The sequence below is a fragment of the Peromyscus eremicus genome, chromosome 8a (genome assembly GCF_949786415.1).
Source record: "Peromyscus eremicus chromosome 8a, PerEre_H2_v1, whole genome shotgun sequence".
Lineage (NCBI taxonomy): Eukaryota > Metazoa > Chordata > Mammalia > Rodentia > Cricetidae > Peromyscus > Peromyscus eremicus.
Window position 1 is genome coordinate 99,701,263 of NC_081423.1, and position 25,119 is coordinate 99,726,381.

Genomic DNA, 25,119 nt, shown 5'->3' on the forward strand with positions numbered 1-25,119 from the left:
TAAATTATCCTGTCTAGGGGCTGGAGAGGTGGCTCAGCGTTTAAGAGCACTGGCTGCTCTTCCAGAGGACCAGGGTTCAATTCCCAGCACCCACATGACAGCTCACAACTGTCTGTAACTCCAAGATCTGACACCCTCACACAGACATGCATGCAGGCAAAATGCCAATGCACATAAAATAAAAATAAATAAATTAAAAAAAATTATCCTGCCTACCTTTTTGCCTCTGGACTTTTACCTTTCTCTATTTCTGTGTATCTTTTCTTTCCTTTTTGTTCCATGTCTGGCTGTGTGGCTAGCCCCTTTTCTTGCTCCTTGATCTTCGATCTTCTTTTCCCAGATTTCTCCTCCTATTTATTCTTTTTGCCTGCCATCCCTGCCTATCCTTTCTCCTGCCAAACTATTGGCCATTCAGCTCTTTATTAGACCAATCAGGTGTTCTAGACAGACAAAATAACACAGCCTCACAGAGTTAAACAAATGCAGCATAAAAGAATGCAACACATCTTTGCATCATTAAACAAATGTTCCACAGCATAAACAAACGTAACACATCTTCAACTAATATTCCACAACATGCAGTTTACATATAACTTTGTAGGTGGCTTCCCTCATGGAAACTGGGCTTTCCAATAAGTGTGCCCAATGACAAGTGACAGAAGCCTAGAAATGCCCTCAAAGGGCTCAGGGAGCAACTGAGGTGGGGAGACCACCCTGCAGCCTTAGCTAGAGCCATGGGTCTTGAGAAGGCAGACCTACAAAACTGAAAACACAGGCCACACGCCCTGACCTGGTCAAGGTGAGCTCTGTGAGGGCCTCTGTCCTTCCCAGCTCCAGTCCAGATGTTCTTTGTATAGGCTGCTACTGGTGAATGAAGCCTTGGCTTTGTCACAGAAGAGCCCAACAGGAAGTGAACTTTTACATTCATGTTAATTGGGAGAGAGAAGAGCTTGTTTAACCAACTGGAGGAAGACCTACCCTGCCCTGGTCAGATGAATGTTTGTGCACACAGAGGGACTCACACAGTGGAGTGTTTCTAAAGCATATTCTGCCGTGTTTTTTCTCTTCAGACTCTGGTTTTGCGAGGATTCAGGGTAACTCCAGCTTGAAGCTTGTGAGAACTTTTTTATTTTTATTTTTTATTTTGTTTTATTTGGGGTGGGGGGAGGCATTTTGAGACAGATTTTCTCTGTTTAGCCCTGGCTGTTCTGGAACTCACTCTGTAGACCAGGCTGGCCTGGAACCTAGAGATCTATCTGCCTCTGCCTCCCAAGTGGTGGGATTAAAAGCATATGCCACCACCACCAGGTAAGAACTTTTTCTTTAAAAATCTTATTAAACATTTTTCTCCTTGTACCTTTAGGGAGAACGATGTATTGTCTTCGTGCCTAGTTTGTACATCATAAACAGAAGCTCTGAAGCTCTGACTAGTATGTGGCAGTAGTTACTTCTTAGACCCTTTTTGGATTGAGACAGGAAAGTAATTAAGAACTTGGACTCATGCCAGTTTACATATGGACCTTGCTTAGAATATTACAGTGCTGGTCTGCAGGTGTTGAGGGGTTGTATAAAGGAGATCAAGGAGGAATGTAAAACATGCTCCTGCAGGTGGCTGGGGAAATACCAGTTTATTTGCATTCAGCCAGTAGGCAACATGCTGTTATTCTTTTGGCTAGCTTTCAAAAAGTAAAAAGAAAGAGGGATGGGGGTGGCTCTGGTGCTAATTGTCATTGAGTCCTGAAGTAAAATATTCTTGACAATTGAGAGAATTTAAAGAGGAAGGAAGATCGGTTTAGTGTCAGCTACAATTAGATTATCAAAGCTTAAAGAACCTGTCCGTGGATGCTTCCTACTCCTGCTATAAGGGGATAAGATGGGCCACTTCCCCAGGGTGGCGAAAGCATCTCTAGGTCCATTCCAGGCTGGCACGGTCGGCGCCTGCAGGTAGCTTGAGCCAAACTGCTGGGAGCAATCTGGCAGTTGCACACGAGGTGGTCATCATGTTGCAGTCAGAGCCCAGATGCCAGAGGCCACTCTGCAAGAGGCGACAGCTCTTGGGAGGTGGGCTGCACCGACTTCCGGGATTTCTTCAGACCCTAAAGCAGGAGAAACAGAACAGACCCTGAGCCTAGAATAGCTACTTTTCTCCAGCTGGAGTGTGTGTGGCATTCCAGCTTGTGGTGGGAGCTCTTGGCTGCAGTTCAGAATAGAGAAAATGGGAGAGCTGCACAGAGCAAAGCCGTGTCCGTGGTACTACTTACCCCACTACCAGTGGCTCCAGGCAGGCACACCCTCCCTACATCATTTCCTTATTGTATCTTCATCTTCTCAACCTTGAGAAGTCATCTCTTGTACAGAAACACAAGTGACAGATTATTCTTTTGGACACCGTTGTTCCCAGCAAATTTTTGCTTTGTTCCACCTTATTGACTACCTGGGCTTGTAGCAACTGACAGGTGAGATGTGAGAGATTCTGCCCCTCGATGGAATTTGGAACACAAAGTACTTTCACCCTTGGGTTTTTACATGAAATGTAAAATTTATATGTGGTAGAGAGGGAGGATCTCAAGAGCTGAAGACAGCTGTGACATTGACCCTGTCCCTACAAACCAGGTAGCAAGGAATCTGTGCTCTCAGTAGATATTAAGGAACACACACTGTCAAATTTTGAAACCACCAGGGACTACTTTCTACAATTTGTGGTTTATTACTTTGTGATTTCAGGTAAAAGACATACGGTGATGAAGACCAAGTGCCTTTACTGTCAGTGTGAGTGCCAGTGAAAGCATTCAACACACTGGCCTCACTTCCCTAGCTGATTCATTTGATACTAATGAAAACTTTGCTTACTGTAGCTTTTGGGAGGTTTGTATTAACTACTTTGCCTAGAAAATTTTATCCTCATATGGTAACATTTGGATATTTAAAAATCAAAAGGGGAGCTTTTCCCTTCCTGCTGTTATTTAATCCTTTTTGATTTAATCACTTAAGACAGCTATGTTGTTTAGATTTTTATAGAGACTCCTATTTATAGAACAGAAGCCGTGTAAACACAAGAGAATTCAGCATTACACTTGAACCCCATTTATCTTTCCTTTTTTAAGGGGAGTTTATTGATAATAGAGTGTGTGATAGGTAGCAGGACGAATCATGTTCTGAAGCATGTGTTTTAATTCCCCACTACTTAGGGGTTCCAGACTTCAGTGAGGCACCCCACCTCCCTCACCTCTCCCTTCTCTTGCAAGATAGACAAGGTTTGTTTGTGAGGTTCACTTAAGCTGGTGTCTGTGGGAACTCTTCAGAGTGCTGGTAGGTGTGTGATGTCTTAGAGAAGTGAAGATTCTCACTTGTCAACTCTGGGTATCAGAGGTAGATTTTAGCCTTTGAAACTCATGTAGGACTGGAGCAACGCTCAGTGCTAAGAGCACGTGTTCTTGCAGAGGACTGCAGTTAGATTCCCAGCACCCACTTGGCAGATCACAGTGGTCTACAATCCCAGTTCCAGAGGCTCAGACACCTCCATAGGTACCAGGTACACATGTGCACATATATGGACAACCAAAAATACCCAAGGACTAGGTACTGGGATTCCATGCATGCCTGCTACTTCCAGCTATATCACTTTTGTGTCAGGCAGCAAAGCTCTCTGTTTTCAAAGGTTGATGTGACCACAACATGTTCTTTCCAGTGACTATGATAGTTCTTCACACGTGGCCTTAACTCTCTAGAGGAACAGAACTTACAAAATGAAAATTATTATATGGAATTTATTAAAAGCTAGACCAGCAATGGCTGTCTACCAATGGAAGGTTCAAAAATCCAGTAGTTGTTCAGTTCACAAGGCTGCATGTCTTAGCTGGTCTTCAGTATACACCAGAATTCCAAAGAACTGTGCTGTAGTGCCAGTGAAGGAACGGACTTGCTAGAGAGCAAGCAAGAGTGTAGTCTTGCCGCTCCCATGTTCTTTAGGTAGGCTTCCCGCAGAAGGTGTGGTCCAGAGCAAAGGTGGATATCCCACCTTAAAAGATCAGATTAAAAGTGTGTCTTCCCCGGGCTGGAGTGATGGCTCAGAGGTTAAGAACACTGGCTGCTCTTCCAGAGGTCCTGAGTTCAATTCCCAGCAACTACATGGTAGCTCACAACCATCTGTAATGAGGTCTGGTGCCCTCTTCTGGCCTGCAGACATACATGCAGGCAGAACACTGTATACATAATAAATAAATAAATCTTTAAAAAAAAAAGTGTGTCTTCCCACTTCAGATGTTTTAATTAAGGAAAAGATGTACCCACCTACTTGGGTTTTAGTTAATTCCAGATACAGTCAACAACCAGGAATAGCTATCACAAGTACACCCCTTGGCAACTTAACACATAATCATATCTCATGCCATTCTTTATTTCAGAATGAAAACAATAACACAGTCATAATTATGCCTAACATGATATAACTATCCCATGTACAATCACATTATATATTTAACCAGGCCATAATTTCACCTAACATGATGTAACTATCCCTTGTACAACCACAAATGCATTAGAATTTTTAGGAAAGGTGGCAATGTTGCTTGAAGAACATTCTTAGTTTTTTTAATAATTTATTTTTATTTTTTGTGCATTGGTATTTTACCTGCATATATGTCTGTGTGACGTGTCGGATTGCCTGGAACTGGAGTTACACACAGTTGTGAGCTACCATGTAGGTGCTGGGAATTGAACCCAGGTCCTCTGGAAGAGCAGTTAGTGCTCTTAACCACTGAGCCATCTCTCCAGCCCCAGAACATTCTTTTAGAAAACTTAAATATGATAACCACTGATACTATCTTAATTGATGTTATATGATAAAGAAATTGAGGAAAGAGTGCACACCTTTAATCCCAGCACTAAGGAGACAGAGGCAGGTGGATCTCAGTGAGTTTCAGGCCAGCCTGGTCTACAGAGTGAGTTCCAGGACAATCAGGGCTCTTACACAGAGAAACTTTGTCTCGAAAAACCAGAAAAGAAAGAATTTGAGGAAAAGAAACACAAATATCTATACAAACACTCTTGTCAGTTATAATCCTCATTTCTGCAATTGGTTCCGTGCGTGGCCTTAGCTGGTATTTATAACTACCTTCCTCCACTACCTGTTCTGCATTTCCTCCACCCTCAGCAAACACCTCAGCAGGTCTTGGCTCTTTTCCTGGAGTAGGGACTCACACCTTCATTCCTGACAGGTCTGTGCCCTTTGTCATTCTGCCTGGATTAGTTGTAGTAGTTTCTATTGACTTTAGTCACAGGGCATGGTAGCACCAAGAGACTCTCCAAAGGATCTCCTGCACTTCAGACAGAATCCTTTTTACCTCCATTGTGGAGAAGCAATCCACTTTCCCCATGGTAATCTGCATCAGTCACCTCTCCTAACACTGTTACTCCTTCCTTAGCCTGTTGGCTTAAGGGTATCAGAAGCCCAAAGTGGCCAGGGGGATGTCTGAGCTTCCGGTTCAATGGAATATATTGTGTCTCCTGGCAGAAGCATTCCCCACTCTGGAACCAAAACTTTTGACTAGCAGAACATAAAGTCGTGGGAACAGGAAACTGAAACTTTCCTAGTAGGTCATTAGGGGTGACAGAGAGTGGAACTATTCCCCTTTCCACCTCTTGGTTCCTGGACCTGTGGATCTTGCTATAGGAGAAACTATGCCATATATTAGACACTGATTCAAAGCATATACCACCTTCTGGAGAACGCTGCCCGAGCCCTCATTGATGTTATAACTGTGTCTTCAAAAGGCCATTCCATCTTTCTGTCAGGCCAGCTGCTTCAGGATGGTAGGGAACACGGTAAGACAAGTGGATTCCATGATCGTGAGCCTGCTGTTGCACTTCTCTGGCTGTGAAATGAGTTCCTTGGTCTGTTGCACGAATCCTAAATGGTCTTACAATAAAAACCTGGAGACAGATATCAGGGTGAAAGCTGAAAGATCAGAAAAGCAGAGCAAGCCACCACTACCACCTCTTACCTCACCACAGATCCTCTGCAAGAGAGTGAATTCCTGTCTCCTCCCACGTAATATTCCTTTCTCTGCCCAGCCCTATCACGTCCTGTCCCAACCTTCCTAGTGCTGGGATTATAGGTGTGTGATCCCAAGTGCTGGAATTAAAGGTGTATGCCACCACTGCCTGGCTCTGTTTCTTTTTCAGACTGGATTAATCTCATGTAGCCCAGTGTGGCCTTGAATTCACGGAAATCCAGACGGATCTCTGTCTCTGCCTCCCAAGTGCTAGGATTAAAAGGTGTGTGTCACCACTGCCTGACCTCTGTGTTTAATCTAGTGGCTTGTTCTGTCCTCTGATCTTCAGGCAATTTTATTTGTTCAAAATATCACCACATTGGTCAGAAGCAATACTGTGTGGAATACCATTATGGTAGATAAAGCATTTTATAAGTCTGTGAATCACAGTGGTTTTGGCAGAAGCATTATGTGCAGGAAAGGCAAATGCATAACCAGAATAAGTATCTACTCCAATAAGGACAAAGCGTTGTCCTTTACACAGAGGAAGTGGTCCAGTGTAGTCAACCTGTCACCACCAGGTTGCTGCTGGTCACCCTGAGGAGTGGTGTCATATCTGGGGCTCAGTGTTGTTTCAGCTGTTGACAGATGTGGCACTCAGCAACAGCTGTAGCCAAATCAGCCTTGGTGAATGAAAGTCCATGTTGTCGAGCATTGTCCACAGAACAGGTCTTCCTATCTACTGAACTGACTACTGAACTCCTCCCCGGCTTTGGATCAGCACTTACATGGAACACAAGTATCTTCACATTCCTTCACCTGTTTGGAGAAATCTAGCCACATACTCTTCCCCAGATGTCTTTCTCAACAATTTTCCGATCATGCTCTTTCCAAGTCCCTGATCATCTAGCCAGTACATTGGTACAACCCGTAAATCAGTAAACAATTGCACATGTGGCCATTTCTCCTTCCAAACAAAGTGCATGACCATGTGTACTTCCTGAAGTTCCGCCCACTATGAAGATTTCCCTTCACCTGTATCTTTCAGTGTTGTCCCAGAAAAGGGTTATAATACTGCAGTTGTCCACTTCTGAGTGGTGCCTGAATGACGTGCAGAACCACCAGTAAACCAGTCCTGTCTTGTTTGGTCAGCCAATCAGAGAACACCCCTTGAGGCCATAGGTGCATGCTTGGCAGCATTGTGACAGGAGGAGAAACCATAGGCATTTGGGCAACTTCTTCATGCAACTTGCTGGTGCCTTCAGGACCTGCTCAGGCTCAATCATGAGTATATACCTCTTCCATTTGATAATGGATTGCTGCTCTACGTGTCCTTCATTATGACTGGGTGGATCAGATAATACTCATCTCATAAAGGGCAGCCCAAGTCGCATGGTAACTTGGTAGCCTATTGTCAAATGTTCAGTTTCCACTAAGGCCCAACAGCAGGCCAAGAGCTCTCTTTAAAATAGAGAATAGTTGGGTGGAGATGATGGTGGAGCCTTGCTCCAAAATCTCAAAGGTTTCTTCTGTGATTCACCTATAGAGGCTTGCCAAAAGCCCAAACAACATCCTTACCTGCCACTGACCCCTCAGGAGGATACCATCAGGTCAGCTGCATCATATGGTCTAAGTGGTAGAGCAGCCTGCCCAGCAGCCTGGACCTGCTGAAGAGCCTTCTGTTCCAGACCCCACACAAAGCTAGCAGCTTTCCAAGTCACTTAGTATATGTGCTGGAGTCACACACCCAAATGGGGATTATACTGTCTCTAGAATCTAAATTGGCCTACTAAATGTTGTCCTTTCTTGGTGGTGGAAGGGGCCAGGTGCAATAACTTACCCTTCACCTTAGAAGGAATATTGCTGCATGCCAGAAACCACTACTGGATTCTTAAGAATTTCACTGAGGTGGAAGATCCTTGAATTTTGGTTGCTACCTCCTACTCACTTAGTCCAATGAGCATAATGTCATCAATATAGCTGTTAAGAAAACATGCTAAGTCTTAAGGGTTTGTTTGTTTTGTAGTTTTTGTGGTGCTCTACTACTGAACTACTGAGCCACACTCACCGCCCCTTTAAGGCTCTTTTTTTTTTTCATTTGTCATTTAGAATTGAAAACTTGAGATTAAAAAAAAAAAAAATTCCCCAGAACTAGTTCTTAGAGTTCTTAGTTGATTCATTGGCAAATGAGAGGAGAATATAATTTTGAGTTTCATTTCATCTTTTTTCAGATCTTGGTCACAGTGGATTGGCAGATCATTATGAAAACTCCCATTGGGGACAGCAGCCCTCTTACAGAAGTGAAGCCAACTGCAGCTGGGATAAAGTGACCATAGACAGGACTGACCAGGAGGTGTGGCCGTCCATCCCAGTAACTGAGACTGAATCTGCCTCAGAATGTCCTACAGATACTGACCCTGCCTCCAACTGTGGCTCAGAGAACAGTAGCATGGCTACAGGGAGCGCCCAGGGCAGCTTCACAGGACATCCCAAGAAGACAAATGGCAATAATGGCACCAGTGGTGCGCTCGTCCAAAGCCCTTCGAATCAGAGTGCCCTTGGGGCAAGTGGAACCAACGGGAATGGAGGTGTGGCCAGAGTGTGGGGTGTAGCCACAGGCTCCAGCTCTGGCCTGACTCATTGCTCTGTTGGTGGTGGAGATGGAAAGATGGACAACATGATCGGAGATGGGAGAAGTCAAAATTGTTGGGGTGCTTCCAACTCCAATGCGGGCATTAATCTCAACCTTAATCCTAATGCCAACCCAGCTGCCTGGCCTGTACTCGGGCATGAAGGAACTGTGGCAACAGGCAACCCTTCCAGTATTTGCAGTCCAGTCAGTGCCATAGGTCAGAATATGGGCAGCCAGAATGGGAACCCAGTGGGCACCCTAGGTGCCTGGGGAAACTTGCTGCCCCAAGAGAGCACAGAACCACAGACGTCCACTTCTCAGAATGTGTCTTTCAGCGTACAACCTCAGAACCTTAACACTGATGGACCAAATAACACTAACCCCATGAACGCTTCACCAAACCCTATCAATGCAATGCAGACAAACGGACTGCCAAACTGGGGCATGGCTGTTGGTATGGGGGCCGTCATCCCGCCCCACCTGCAAGGCCTTCCTGGTGCTAACGGATCATCAGTCTCTCAAGGCAGTGGAAGTGGTGGGGAAGGATTGGGCAGTTCTGTGTGGGGACTGTCCCCTGGAAACCCTACCACAGGAAACAACAATTCTGGGTTTAATCAGGGGAATGGAGACACTGTGAACTCAGCATTAAGTGCTAAACAGAATGGATCCAGCAGTGCTGTGCAAAAGGAAGGGAATGGAGGGAGTGCCTGGGACTCGGGACCTCCTGCAGGTCCTGGCATCCTTGCCTGGGGAAGGGGCAATGGCAACAATGGCATTGGTAATATCCATTCAGGAGCTTGGGGCCACCCCAGCCGAAGCTCTTCTAATGGTGTGAATGGGGAGTGGGGGAAGCCCCCAAACCAGCATTCCAGTAGTGACATCAATGGGAAAGGATCAACAGGGTGGGACAGTCCCAGTGCCGCCAGCCAGACACCTGCCTTGCAGCCTGGCAGTGAACACATGAACTCATGGGCCAAAGCCGCATCTTCTGGAACTACAAGTGAAGGAAGCAGCGATGGGTCTGGCAATCACAATGAAGGAAGCACTGGGAGGGAAGGAACAGGAGAGGGCAGGAGGCGAGACAAGGGGGTTCTAGACCAAGGGCACATCCAGTTGCCAAGGAACGATCTTGACCCAAGAGTTCTGTCTAATACTGGTTGGGGACAGACTCCTGTAAAGCAAAACACTGCCTGGGAATTTGAAGAGTCCCCCAGGTCTGAGAGGAAAAATGACAATGGGACAGAGGCCTGGGGTAGTGCAGCTACTCAGCCTTCAAACTCAGGGGGGAAGAGTGATGGGTCCATCATGAACAGTACAAATACCTCTTCAGTATCGGGGTGGGTCAGCTCGCCACCTGCCGCCGTGCCAGCAAACACAAGCTGGGGAGACAGCAACAACAAAGCGCCAACTGGCCCAGGAGTTTGGGGGGACTCAATAAGCTCTACTGCTGTTAACAATGCTGCTGCCACCAAGAGTGGCCATGCTTGGAGTGGGACCGTAAACCAAGAGGACAAATCACCCACCTGGGGTGAGCCTCAGAAACCCAAATCCCAAAACTGGGGAGATGGACAAAGAGCAAACCCAGCCTGGAGTGCAGGAGCAGGAGACTGGGCAGATTCATCATCTGTCCTTGGACATCTAGGGGATGGGAAGAAAAATGGATCTGGATGGGATGCTGATGGTAATAGGTCAGGGTCTGGTTGGAATGATGCCACGAGATCTGGGACCAGTGGCTGGGGCAGCGGCACAAATGCTAAGGTGAATCCAGGTACAAATTGGGGGGAGTCTCTCAAGACTGGTACCCAGCAGAACTGGGCTCACAAGCCTCAAGACAACAATGTGAGTAACTGGGGAGGAGCTGCTTCTGTTAAGCAGACAGGGACAGGGTGGATTGGGGGGCCACTGCCAGTCAAGCAGAAGGACAACAGTGAGGCAACTGGCTGGGAGGAGCCTTCCCCACCATCCATCCGACGCAAAATGGAAATTGATGATGGTACCTCAGCTTGGGGGGACCCAAGCACCTACAACAATAAAACTGTAAACATGTGGGACAGAAACAATCCAGTCATCCAGAGCAGTACCACAACCCCGGCCACTCCCACGACCCCCACCTCGAGCAGCACCACACACCAGGCCGAGACGCCACCTTCACACCAGGCTGGCACTCAGCTGAATCGGTCACCACTGCTCGGGCCAGGTATGGTCGGGGCCCTCTGGTCATATCACTGGTGTGTACTATGTGTCTGTGTGAATCCTTGGACTGGTACTTTCATAGCAAATGACTAGTGTAGCTATTTTCCAAGGGAGCAAACAAAGCAAGATCCTCTAGTAGCTCTCCAAGAAAAGCACTGGGTATGCTCAATACAGCCAGGGTTTCCAGCCAGTTGGGTCCTTTTCATCATCATTCCAACAACCACAGGCTAATTTTGTTTTGAACTTGTGTTTTGCTATGTTGTACTCTGCTTGTCTGGGTTCTTTGTCAGTAATGGAACCGTTGGGCAGATGACATCCTTTTATAAGAGCAACTTTGAAATCTTTCTGCCGTGCAGCTGTATTCTTTCTGCCTGCCTAAACCACTTGTTCATGGTTCTGTGCATTTCCTTGGCCTTTGCCCAATCGATGAAGCATTACTTGATCTTAGTCAATACCACAGCCAGGTACAAGCTCGTTTTTCTGCCCTGTGCTGTGCAAATAGTCTGAGTCTGTCCCATACTGTAATCCAACCTTGCATGACGGCCAGCACCAATGAGATTTGGGAAGAAAGAGGCAGAGTCCTCTTCAGTGAAGCCCGGACCTCTTGCATTAGCATGTTTTTTGTAAGATGTCTTTATTACTAGAGAAAACAAGTGGTTCTCAGCCCTGGCTTTCCTTAAATTGCCTTGGCACGTCATAGGATGGGCTGTCAGTCCCAGAGAACCTGATTTAATGGTTCTACAACAGAACTTCTTCACTGATAGTTTTAAAGTTCCTCCCTAAAAATGAAACAATGTTTGTAAAACTTGAGTCATTATACAAGTCATATTTTTATTTCAGTTGAAAGACAAATTTCAAAGTCAGACTAAGACTTGTGTTTGGAGTTTGTGCTCTGTGCAAGTGGAAAGGAAGATACTGGGATAATCCAGCCAGAGCCACAGGCAACTTGATTGAGCAAACAGAACCCCATGTTAAAGCATAGGCAATGCAGGTGGACTTTGGAGAACCAGCAGGATCCTCAGGTTTCTATCTGGAATATTGGTCCATGGTACAAAGTACTATGCTCTAAACATGGTTTGTGAGAACTATATCATAGCACTCCCTGTATGTGGAAGGGAATACTGTCCAACTCATAGCTGTGTTCCGAGACCTCTAATACAAGTGAGGAACTAGAAGCTTCTTCAAGAGGCCTTGCCCCACAGATTGACTTCCTAGCCTCATGCTCTTCTTCTTAGACAGCCAGGGCCTGAATCAGTCTCATTTCTGTAGTTGCATAAAGTTTTGCCCTTGAGACAGTAGTGTAGAACTTGAGCAATTGACTGAGGGTACTTTGTCTGTGTGCCCATTCTACAGGAGCTTTCCTCATTTTTTACAGCAATTTCCTATAGTTATGATTTCTGGTGTTTTTAGTGGTCTTCTGGGAAGCTTTGAACCTCAGGGTACTGTGCTCAGAGCATCCTTGCTTTAAGTATGTAGCATACTGTGCAGAGGCTGCAGTCCACTCATCCCAGAGCTGCACTCCGTAAGTGAGCTGTGTCACACACTCTTCTTGGATCGGCCTTAAAACCGAGTTACTTCCTGGTAGAGCTGTTCTGTCCTGAGGACTGCTCATCCACGTGTGTCACTAGGTCCCAGCTGGAGAACCCTGTTCCTAGTTTTAGCTTTTCCTTTCTGTTTTGTATTCTTTGGGGGTTGGGGAGGGGGTTGAGGGAGATAGTTTTGTTGGTTTTGGTTGTGTGTGTGTGTATGTGTGTATATGTAGTGTGCTTGTGTGTATATGTATATTCATACATATGTGAACATGTGAGTGGACAGACGTACATGTATATTATTACTTGTAGAGGTCAGAGGTTGATATTACGTGTGTTTTTCAATCACATTCCACCTTATATATTGAGGCTCACCAGTTCAACTAGTCCACCTTAGATAGCTTGCTTCATGGATTCTCTGTCCAGCTCCTGAGTACTGGAATTACAGGCAGGCCTAAATTACAGTCTTCATGTTTGCATGGCAGCCACTTTACCCACTGACCCATCTCTTCAGGCTTCCCTTGAGTTTAAATGGACCATAAACGACAAAAGGAAGAAGTCTTCCCACCTAGGTGTCTTATAGGTTTCTCGTGGTCATCATGAGCCCGTTGTTCCTAGGTAGAGGCTTAGAGAGGCCTTTAGAATGGGTGCTGACTTGACTGCCCCATGTAAGATACTGGCTTACATGGCCTTGAGATGGCTCAGCAGATAAAGGTGCTTGCCCCTAAGCCTTGAAAACAGGAGTTTGATCCCTGGGACCTGTACAGTAGAAGGAGAGAACCAACTCCCACAAGTTGTTTTCTGACTTCCACTGGTACTCCATAGTTCCCTATCCTTCAAAAATAAGCAATTGTAATTTTTTTAAAAACAAAAGTAAAGATGTTGGCTTAAAACACTGTTCTGACCAGTCAGACTACTGAACAAGAGCTGAATGGACACGCACAATCAGTAGTATCCTTGCTCCATCCTGCTAACAGAACCCGTGGCGAGCTCATTCCATCTTCTTCTCCCATTCCATGTGGTACACAGGAACAAATGGGAAGAACAGGGAGGGATTCTTGAGTGGTTAGACGTCATGAAGAAGGACTTACAGCAATGAGCAACCTGAGAAGAGGCCCAAGGACAGGTGAAGCCTTTATAGGCATCTGGACTGTATCTAGAAGTCCCGAGAAACAGGAAACAGTTCTAAGAAGAACTTGACAACTTAGGTTTCCTTTTTGTAGAACTGGTTGTTCTTATTAGAAAACAAAGATTGCATCAGTGGGAATCTGCATGGGGAAGCAGGTGATGGCAGCCTCGAGGGATAGTGGCAGGGTGAAATGAAGGGGTGCTTAAAAGGACAGTGACTAGGGAAGCAGAGAAGTGACTCAGAGTGGTGGCAGGACCCAAGTAGTGGTGGTCTTGCTGGCGTTTCCGGAGCACAGGAGGCAAGAGATTCAGGTGGGAAGGGATAACACCAAAGGGTGTACTTGAAAGGTGAAATCTCAGCGCAGAGCTAGCTGAAGCTGCAGCTGTGAGAGAGTAACTGTGAGTAAGTAGTTCCGGTCGACAGAGAAATACCTAGAGGCTGGGGCTGGGGCTCAGTGAATGAGCACTTTCCTAGCGTGCTGAAGGCCCTTGGGTTCAATTTCCAGCCCCACAAAGAAAATACTTGAAGTGGCAGAACGGAACACATGTAAAAGTCGGTAGAAAGGATCATGTAGAAAAGAGCATGGATGCAAATGGAGAGAGCCCTCGTTTACTAGGGAAGAAGATCCGTGCTCCAACCTGTAGAAGAGGTAAAGGGTGAGTGCCCAGACAGGCCATCTAAGAGGCCAGGGGCTTAAGGACACCAATACTAGCCGTGAGGTGAGAAGGTGTGAGAGCAGAGACGTGATGTCTGTGTAGAAGATGGAACAGATTGCTAACCATGCCCAGAGGGCTGCCAGACATGATACACCCAGTAGTGGGTAAAATGGTCATGGTTTAGCCCCTGCAGGGCCTACCCTGCGTTAGCCAGTGTTCATGCAAGAGTCACAGAAGGTAGCAAAACAGCCAAGCTCCTGCCCTGTGGGGCCTGCAGACCAGTAAGGGAGCCAAAGTAGGTGAATTCTGTGTGTGACATGAGGAAGGGTGATGAGGGAAGCCAGGGGACCATGCTTTGGTTAAATGTGAAACCTGGGCACTGAACAGATTCTGGGACAAGAGGAGTGTCCCCTTCTGTACTCATTCGCATGGTATGTTTGTTGCACTCCACAGTTGACCTGCCACATAGGAATCCTGGATGGATCTGTCTGCACCGCTGTCCCTGAATGAAATGTCACAGGTTGCACCCAGACCCATAGATGTTCCCAGTTGGTGCATATTTTTCTGTGAATCAGCATTTTTAGTGAAAAAGGCAGAGTTCTGTCTGTTAGAAGCCTGAAAGATAGGAAACATTGGTGTCATGTGGCAGCATTCTACTAGAGTAAAGGGCTGTGTTCCCATTCATACACTTGTACCAGCCCAGAGAGGCCCAGCACTGTAACTTTGATCACTAACCAGAAGTTCTGGGCCCAGTTTCTGCTGAACCAAATTACATTAGCAGGCTGCTGCTTCAGCATCTGAACATGTGGTTCCTGGTTTGTTTGTGTGTGTGTGTGTGTGATTATGTGTAGGGATATATCTACATGCGGGTAAGTGTTTCCATGAATACAGGTGCCCCAGAGACCAGTTGTGAGCTGCCTGACATGGGGACTGGGAACTCTGGAAGAACCGCAAGTCTCTTACCTGCTGAACCATCCCTCTAGTCCCAGTTCCTGTTGTTGTTTTTTTTTTTTTTTAACTGAGAAATGACTGTTTTTAGGAACTCAGATTTTAAGGACTTGAAAGAATGAAGAAAATGAGGAGGAAAGACAATTGATGGGAGAAAAAAAATGAAGGAAGCCAGGCAGAGTAGTGCGCACCTTTAATCCCAGTATTCAAGAGGCAGAGACAGATGGATCTTTGTGAGTTCAAGGCTAGCCTGATCTACTTAGTGAGTTCTAGGAGAGCCAGAGAAGGAGGAATTTGAAAGCTAAAATGCAGTGTATGGAAAATGTGGTATAATGGTACAGTCTTCTAATCTCAGTCCTCAGGAGGCAAAGGCAGAAGGGTCAGAAGTTTGAGGCCAGCCCAGGCTACATAATACATAGTAAGTTCTACACCAGTCAGAACTACATGTGAGAAACTGGTTCAAAGCATAATGACACAGTGTAGTGGGAGAGGCCAGTAGAACCAAGTCTCTACATTGTGACCTGTGTGTGGAAAGCACTCTGAAAAGAGTTAGCACTTGAAAATGGCCACCACAAGCTGAGGGTGATGGTTCACAGCTTAAATTCCAAGACTCGGAAGGTAGAGGCAGGGTAATCTCTGATTTGGGGGCCACTCTGGTCCACATGGTGAGCTTCAGGACAGCCAGAGTTACAGCCCCTGTCTCCAAAAACGAGAAGGGGCACCACCATGGCCCTCATAGCGTGATGAGTAGTCTCACCATGTATGCACTGGTGTGCGTGCAGATGCGTGTAAATGTGTGTACATGTATATGGAGACTGGAAGAAACCTCAGGCATCATCTAAAGAACACCTAAGAGACAGTTCTTGTCCTAGGCCTTACCAGTTTAACTACATTGGTTCCTCCTGTCTTTCCAGTTCTGGGATTACAAGAGTTCACTGTGTAACTATTTCATCAAAGCATACATGACTACCAAATACAAATGCAGAAAAATGTATATGACACAGACTTCAAAGTCCCTGTGTCACCCCAGCTTCTGGAATCTGCATATTCTTAGAGTTGTAACAGTATCATAGAGGCAGCTGTGAGTTTAGATACCATTAACAAAGACAAAATGATGGTTTTTTTCCATCTGGTCAGTCCCTGTGTAGAAACTGTCGAGATTAGTGTGTTGTATAGCAGGTGATGGTGTTTGTATTTTTCTTAGAATATCAATCTCTCTTCTACCACTGTGGTATTTAGATCTCAGACCTAACGCAGGCTACCTCAGAGTCCCAAGTCACCAGAGCCCAAGTGTTTGCAAGCTTGTTTTTTGACCCCAAAAAAGCTGTTCTTTGACCCCAGAGAAGTAACAAACAGCTGACTGACAGCCACAGCAGCTGCCAAGCTGGATCAGATGAAGCTGGGGCACAGGCACAGGTTCTTCATGGCGCTACTGAAACCCTTCAGTCCAGACAACAAAAGCCATCATTTTTAGTGGCTGATTACATTTTTGTTGTTGGTAAACTTGGTGTTTTGTAGGTATTTTACTGCTTTGCTGTTGACCTGTGTTGGTTTTACATAATCCCCATCTATATCAGAGTTTGGATTTTAAGTTGCTTTTTAAATTGCTAATCATTAACAGTGAAATTAATCTCTCCTGTCTTATAAAATATGGCACTCCATTAACTTCTCCATTAACATTGTGTATTCAGTCTTATAAGGTTTGTAAATGCTACAAGACAGTTTTGTCTTGTTCTTACATTGATACTAGTTTTCTGGGAGTCTCAGTAAAATTCATGTCTGCTAGGAAATTTTATGTAGCTTGGCTGACTGTCTTGTTTGGACCTGACTCACCCCCTACCCTGGAGTTAGAACAGCAGTGGTAGCCTGAAGAAGTGTCTCTGTGCCTGTCATTGTATCAGATTCTCAGCTGCTTATGGAACGCTCACAGGTGCCCTACTGACACAGGATGCCAAGTCACAGCACTGCACTGCACTTTAATTTACGGTGTTCCTTCCTGATGACATTACCTGATTGCTTGTTCTGGGTCAGGCTGTCTGGCAGAACCTGGAGCTGTCCCTTATCTTGGGACCAGGCTGCTGTTTTGACCTCTAGTGGGAAGTGGCCAAGAACAAAAAAAAGTAAACACAGTATTTATGTTTCTAAGGGTTAAAGCAGATTCTGACAATGCCAGACAGCCTAATTATCTAGTGTACTTGGACATGGTATTCTATGACAGCTAAGTAGCTTGCAGACACACAGGAAGCAGTAACTACTAATATAACTGTTCAGGGTACAGGTCCTCAGCTGGTTCAAGTGTAGCTGTGGGACCTGGATTGAATTAGGTTTTGTTTGTCTGTAGAGGAGTGGGTATCTGATTTCTTTTTTTTTTTTTTCCTTTGAGTCTCACTCCATAATCCAGGCTGGACTAGAACCTGCAGCGATTATCCTGCCTCAGCCTCCAGTGTTGGGATTACAGGCCTTTGGCCCTGTACTTGGCTTTCAGAGGCTGTTTATTTCATCCTTGAATGTTGTCATTTCACCTAAATGCTCTGATCATTTATAGTGGGTAGCCATTCCAGCTTTGATCTAGAAGTTCCAACCCCCATTGAGATTTCAGCAACTGTCACACCTACAAGGCAGAACCAAATGAGAGCGCAGCCCATCCAGATCTCCGGTCTCCAGGCGCCTCCCTTGGCCCCGCCTTGTAGGCGTGACAGTTGCCAAAGTCTCAATGGGGGTTGGAACTTCCAGATCAAAGCTGGAATGGCTACCCACTACAATCATTTTTAGAGGTATTGGTGTATCGGAGACTAAGGGGGTCCAGCCCCTTGATAGTCCCCTCCCAGGGTCCGGGAAGAATCTACAACCAGCTGATAATTAATCTTTGATGAGAAGAAATGAATCTATGTACACGAAACTCCTTAGTCCATATGCTTTATTATTCTGTGTCAGTTACAAGCTTATATTCTGCTCTCATATTTAGCTCATTTCTAGCGTGATTTCTCTCTACACTTGTCTGTGGTCCCCTCTATGTTCTATCTTAATTCCTTCATCTAATTCTGCCCCTTCTAGGTTCTCATCCATCTTGTTCCTTCCCATATCATCTCCTCTCCCATCTCCTCTCTCTCATCTTGTTCTTCTTCATCTTGTTCTTCCCCATCTGGCTCTTCCTCATCTTCCATCTTGTTCCTCTAGTACTCTCTTCTAGCCCTTAATCTACTTCTTCCCCATCTCAGTTTGTTCCTCTCAAGTTCTTACCCATCTAGTTCTTCCATTCTCTTTTCTTTTCTCTGTCCTTCACGTGCCCTGGAAGTCCTGGTATATATACACTTACAAGCAGTATTCCCTTAGCAGTGCAAAGCCAGGCTTCCAGGGTCAAACGGAGGGGTGATAAGAATCACATAGGGAGGCAATAACTGTTAGTTATCATTTGCAACCCCAAAAGGAAGTGACCAATGGGGAAATGAATTAACTAAAGGCTAAATTCAGGTAATATCTAAGAAGAGGGCTCTTATGTGCTCAACTATAATCTTAAACGTGATTGGTAGAAAATGTTAGGAATCTATAAGTTGCTAGGTCAATGGGAGAAAATAAAACTGCCTTCTTTTTTCCTGTGGCTCCTATCTGTCCAAGCTATCTGCCATTTTTCTGCAGGGTGGGGGAAAGTGTGCTCGGTCGCTAGGCAACCTGTACAGCTAGATGCCTCTGGTGATAATTAAAGGGAGATCTGGAACTAGAGGTAAGGTTTGGGAAAGGAGGAAGTAAAGCTTAATTGGCACATCCGCCAGGCCTTCTCAAACAGGTAGCCCAGATGCTGAAGTCTGTTCTTAGAGAGTACAGAGGTATCTCTGATAAAGTACTTCCCTCCATCTGGGAATGGACCTGGCCGGATGCTGCCAATGATGATAATTACAGGGAGGCTTGAACAGGGGTTCTGGCTGAGCATAGCTGTCAGTGCAGAAGGTTATCTAAATATTCCTAGAAGTGGTTAGGTAAGGAGTTAGAGGTCTATAAAGTTAGTAAGGCTGTAAGAAAGGAGGGTCCGAGCTAAATTGTGTAAAGCTATTACTGAACATCCACCTGACCTGGGCGATGTCTCCTTGTGGAATTTGTCTTAAATCAGGAGACTTGCATGTGGACTGTTATTACTGCTAGTCCTTGAAAGTGGCCAAGGGAGATATCTGATTCCAGAGAAAGCCTTTCCTGAGGCAGTTCTCCAAATACCTGGAATGTGTATGTCCAGAGAGTGATCAATCAGTCCACACTGTTAGCCCTTCTTAGGGAAAAGTCAATTGGGAAAACTATGAAGGCACACATGATTTTCATAACAGAATACAGCTGATATATAACAAGCCAAGTAACACCAAAAACTCCTTGGGATTTGGCTTCCTCTAAAGGAATTCCCTGATTCCTCCAGGTAGTGACTTTGCCATAACCAGCTGAGTTCTTATGATATATTCCTGCAGCCTGAAGCATTGGTGCTAGGGAAAGATGCATGTGGAGGAGAGCATATAGTTGATCCAAGCAAGATGAGTGACCCCCATAGGCTCATGGAGACTGAGCTATTGTCCAACACCAAAAGAAGTCTCAGTTTGTCACCTTTCTTCCAGAGCCTGTAGACACACAATGGTGCCAAAGTCAATATTAGCTCCGTGTGAGAGTCTTGAAATCTGAGCAAGGGAAGATTGCACTTGAGGAGCTTGTTCAAGAGTCCTTCTGCATCCTGCTGAATGCCTGCTCTTCCTTCCTTGGGGCCACCTGTGATAGCTGTAGCAAGTTTGAGGCTGCTCACCAGGAGGCTGTGGTTGGCTTTAAAAGTCCAGAAAGGCTGAAGCTAACTACAAGCTTGAATTTGCATTTACATCACTGCTACTTGATCCAAAGCTTACTTTTCTGACACAAATATTAAAAGGTTTTATAAAGACTGAGTTAATGTGAGATCACGTGAGTTAATCGCGGAAGAGGCATGTCTCCCATTCACTACACTGAAACATGGGAAAACATAATTGCCTAGGTCAGTGATTGGTGATCTTTGAAGTCTTAAGAGCAACAAAAACTAGAGAGCAGCAAGCTTCAAGACCCCCATCCTAGGAACTTTGTTACTCTTCTTCAGTGTGCATCAGCAAGACACCATGACAACTCTATTTTAAGACTGGGACTCTAAAATTACCTTCCAGTCACCAGGCAGAGGGATTCAGTTTTCAGCAACATTACAATAGTTTTTAACAGAGAAGTGATTGGAGTGATTTGTACTTTTTATAGCTGTTTGGGTAGGGTGGATAGAGTTTGCTTTTCTGTATTTTGTAGGGCCATGGGGATTGGCAGATCTGCTACAGAAGTGAGAACGGCACCTATGTGAAAACCTGTGAACCACATTCATAGGCTCCCACTACAGGACCTTCATTTAAAAATAAATAAATGGGTAACAAAGTTGGAAATATAGTGTGGCTCCCAGAATTCCTATAAAAGCGAACATACAGACATACACACATAAAAGAAAAAAAAAACTTTTGGCAAAAAATGAAAGTATTTGAAAGTTTCAGAGGGGGATTTTGGTGGGTGGGTGGGTGGTTTGTCTTGGAATGGTTAGGATGGAACACAGGGTCTCACGGGTGTTTGCATACTTTGCCACTAAGCTTCCTCCTCCAGCCCTGAAGGATAATGTTCTTCATTTTAATATCAATGTTTTAAATGTAAATAAAGCTTGGTCTGCCTGATCCATCCAACTTTTTTTACAAAAGATGTCAGGATTGCTCTAACAAGAACACTAAACAGTGGACATGATTTTAATGCTGTGCATTTAAAATTATTTTCTATAAACTGAAAGTGCTTGTTTTGCGCCAGAACTATTTTAATAGGTTTCAGTGTGTCACATTCCTTCTGGAGGCTGGACCAGAGATCAGCTTAACCCACAGAAACTGCTTGCTTGGTTTCCCAGTCAGCAAGTACTATTCCACTTACCCCCAAGGCTTTAAATGTGAAGGTGGTGAATTCTTTGCTGCATACAAATGTTGTGTAGGATTTTCTACTGATTTTTAACAAGAACCAAAACTTTCCACAAAAATGGATTAACTAATTACTATGGTCTGACTATTTATACTTAGTTCTAACTTACTTAATTATTCTGTTAGTAATTTGTAGTCATGGAAGAGGAGGAATACCAGACCAGGAGAATCACTGCTCACTCTTTCGGCTGCTGACTCAGTACTTTTCTGCTGATTGGCCACAGTGCCACAGTATCAGCTGTGCGAGTTTTCTTCATTTAATTACCCCTTAAATTTGTAGAACTGCTTCTCCAGTTTTGGTTACGCTTTCTGTGTAATTACAGGTAGCAGTTGCCAACAGTAACTGATTGGGCTAACTTACCAGTTATTGTTGACAATTTGCTTAAACTGTTGCTCAACAGAGAGCTTGTAATTTAAAATGATTCATTGCTACATGTCCTTTTGTGACTAATAGGTAACTCCATTTTATTAGAATAAAGAATGTCATGGGGCCGGGCGGTGGTGGCGCACGCCTTTAATCCCAGCACTCAGGAGGCAGAGCCGGGCGGATCTCTGTGAGTTTGAGGCCAGCCTGGGCTACCAAGTGAGTTCCAGGAAAGGCGCAAAGCTACACAGAGAAACCCTGTCTCGGGAAAAAAAAAAAAAAAAAAAAAAAAAAAAAAGAATGTCATGGGATCTAATTCCATACTGTCTTTAGTAAGAAAATTAACAAACTTCACAATTGAGATAATAATATTCATGTTGAGAGCAAACAATTTAGAACTGGTCCCATCCTGTGCTGTCTTCTCTTCAGGTCTCTCTGGGCAGCCATGGCATGGCATTGCAGGTATTGGGCGCTGTCCTTGTCACTGTCAGCAGAGCAGGGGCCCTTGGAGGCACAGAATAATGAGTATTTAAATTGATTTGGAAAGTCACAGCTTGACTTTGGTTTCACTTGCATCCTCCCTCTTTCCCAGTTTCATCCGGCTGGGGAGAAATGCCCAGTGTTCACTCCAAGGCTGAGAACTCATGGGGAGAGCGATCCTCCCCATCTCCCCTAGTCGACAATGGCACAGCAGCGTGGGGGAAGCCTCCCAGCAGTGGCAGTGGATGGGATCATCCTGCTGAACCAGTGGTGCCATTTGGAAGAGCTAGCGCTCCTGCTGCTGCCCCAGCCCTGTGCAAACCAGGTAAGCCAAGCCTTCTGCATGCCTGGACCTGACAGTTAAGAAACGGTTCCTGGGGCTGGAGAGATGGCTCAGTGGTTAAGAGCACTGGCTGCTCTTCCAGAGGTCCTAAGTTCAATTCCCAGGAACCACATGGTGGCTCATAACCATCTATAATGGGATCTGGTGCCCTGTTCTGTCATGCAGGCATATATGCAGGCAGAACACTGTATACATAATAAATAAATATTTAAAAAAAAAAAAGAAAGAAAGAAAGAAATGATTACTGGGGCTGTGGAGATAGATCAGTAAGTAAGATTATTTGCTGTGGGGCGGGGATTATTTGCTGTGCAAGTATAAGGACCTGAGTTCAAATCTCCAGCACCTACATAAAAAGCCAGACATGACTGCACATGCCTGGAACTCCAGCATTGGAGGGCAGAGACAGGTGCATCCTGGGAGCTTCCTAGTCAGCTAGTATAGCCAAAATGCCTAGCTCCAGATTCAGTGGGAGATAGTGTCTTAAGGGAGTGAGGTCGAAAGTGATAGAAGAGGACACCTAACGCACTCTTTGACTCTTACGCACACACAGGACATGAATCCATAGATTTATGTGCCTGTACCATACTCACGAACATTCACGTGTGTCATACACACGAACATAATAAGTAAATGAAATGTTTTTGAGTATTCTATTTACAGGAATATTTTTCACTGAATTTTAGAACATACCTTTTTTTTTTTTCATTTTGTTTGTTTTTGGTGTTTTTTTTTTTTTTAATTGTTGTGTTTTTGAGACAAGGTTTCTCTGTGTAGCCTTAGCTGTTCTAGAACTCACTCTGTAGACCAGGCTGGCCTCGAACTCACAGAGATTCACCTGCCCAGTTTAGCATACCTCTATTTTAAACACAGGGTTTTTTTTTTTTTTGGGGGGGGGGGTGTTGTTTTTGTTGTTGTTGTTGTTGTTGTTGTTTTGCTTTGAGGGGTGTTGCTAAGTATGCATTCTTGTCACCGAGCTCTTCCCCATACTAATTTTAAAAATTACGTTTTTAGAATTAGAATGCTTTTTCTCAATACATTTAAACCAAGACTGTAAACAGTATTTGCCATGTTTGATTTATGACTACAAAAAGATTGTGTTTTGTTCTGCTGTTTTGTTTTGTTGAGACAGTCTTTCTCATTGTGTAGTCTTTTGGCTGGCCTGGAACTCATTTGTAGGATGGCTTCAAACTCAGCACCTGGCTTTGTATTCATTTTGAAAGAAAGAGAGGCGCCGGGCGGTGGTGGCGCACGCCTTTAGTCCCAGCACTTGGGAGGCAGAGGCAGGCGGATCTCAGTGAGTTCGAGGCCAGCCTGGTCTCCAAAGCGAGTTCCAGGAAAGGCGCAAAGCTACACAGAGAAACCCTGTCTTGAAAAACCAAAAAAAAAAAAAAAAAAAAGAAAGAAAGAGAGCATGGATTTCAATTAAGTTTCTTTGTGCTGGAAATGGTAGTGCATGCCTTTAATTCTGTCACTTGGGAGGCCGAGATAGGAAGATCTCTGTGAGTTCCAGGACAACATTAGCTACTCACTGAGGTCCTGTCTCAAAAAAAAAAATAAAAAGGAAAATCCACAGAACGTTCCTTTTTATAATATCCATAATGCTCTAAAATCTGGAACTTATGAACACCAACACAACATTCCAAATAGGAAATTCCACATTTTATGTATGTTATGTCACAGTCAAATTCTAGGCAGGCTAAAAATTACATTGTTTTTAAAAACAAAAGAAAGAAGCTTATTTCTTACAGCTCTGAGGCTGGGGAGCTCCTGAGCATGGCAGTCATCTAGCAGAAGCCTCTGGCTGGGTGGTGACATGCAGTAGACACCACCCAGCACCTAAGGCTGCTCTGTGAAATCACCAGGCTGAGCTGGCCGTGCTGACACGTGCCTTTAATCCCATCAGAAATGTGAGGGTTCGAGGCCAGGCTGGTCTAACAGTGAGTTCTAGGACAGCCAGCAGCCAGGTCTCTGTAGAGGGACTGGCTCAAAATTATTTATTATTATTATTATTATTATTATTATTATTATTATTATTATTATTATTATTACTACGACTACGACTATTATTACTACCAGGCTGTGGCTCAGTGACAAAGAACAGCTACCCACTACATACTTGCCTAGCTTGCCTATGGTCCTGATGCCCAAAAAAAGAAAAGAAAAAAGTTGGGCAGTGGGGGCTCAAGCCTTTAATCCCTAGGGATGGGGTAGTCTAGTCTACAGTATGAGTTCAGGATAGCCAGGGCTACACAGAAAAACCCTGTCTCAAAAAACCCATCGTGTGCTGGGCCTGTAATTTTGCCTAGCTTGCATATGACTCTACCTAGACTCATTCTCTAGAACCTCAGATAATAAATAAAATTTCCTTCAGGAAATGCATAAAAATTGTATATAGAATATAAATAACTTTCATGTTTCTAGTCCCTAATGTGTCCTAGTCTGAAATCTGAACCATTTCTGTTACCAAGCATTACAGTAATAGACATTCAAACCTGCAGCATCATTCACCTGTTTATAGCATTTTATGCCCACCCATTTAAATTCATTTCACCAAACAAGATGAATAAATGATGTCATTGTTTTCTTCTTAGGGTTAGGATTTGAAAATACAGTAGCGTCACATTTCTTGCTTTGCTTTTATTTTGAAAATAAAATTCTGTTTTGGTTGTCCAAGTCTGTACTTTAAACAACTTGAGCAGAGGTGAGTACAGGCTGCAGCTTGGTGGTAGAAGACTTGCTTTGTATGTTTGTTACAAGACCCCGGGTTACATCTCATTACTGAAAAAGACCACAAACAGAAACAGTAAAATATCTGTTCCCATGGCTGCAGAACTGTTCCATTTTCTTTGCTTGTTGTTAGATGTA

General features: G+C 44.6%; 1 protein-coding gene across 7 annotated transcripts in view; it reads left to right on the forward strand.

Annotated features, from left to right (window-relative positions):
• Positions 1–25,119, forward strand: part of Tnrc6c (trinucleotide repeat containing adaptor 6C) — a 127,682-nt gene that overhangs the window by 64,589 nt on the left and 37,974 nt on the right. For all 7 annotated transcript variants that reach the window (XR_009380804.1, XM_059272209.1, XM_059272207.1 and 4 more), the window contains exons 5-6: positions 8,225–10,822; positions 22,024–22,236. Coding sequence is in view for 6 of the 7 variants with exons in the window: in XM_059272209.1 (XP_059128192.1) it covers positions 8,225–10,822; positions 22,024–22,236 (2,811 nt within the window). In the remaining variant the exon portion in view is untranslated. The remainder of the gene's footprint in view (positions 1–8,224; positions 10,823–22,023; positions 22,237–25,119) is intronic.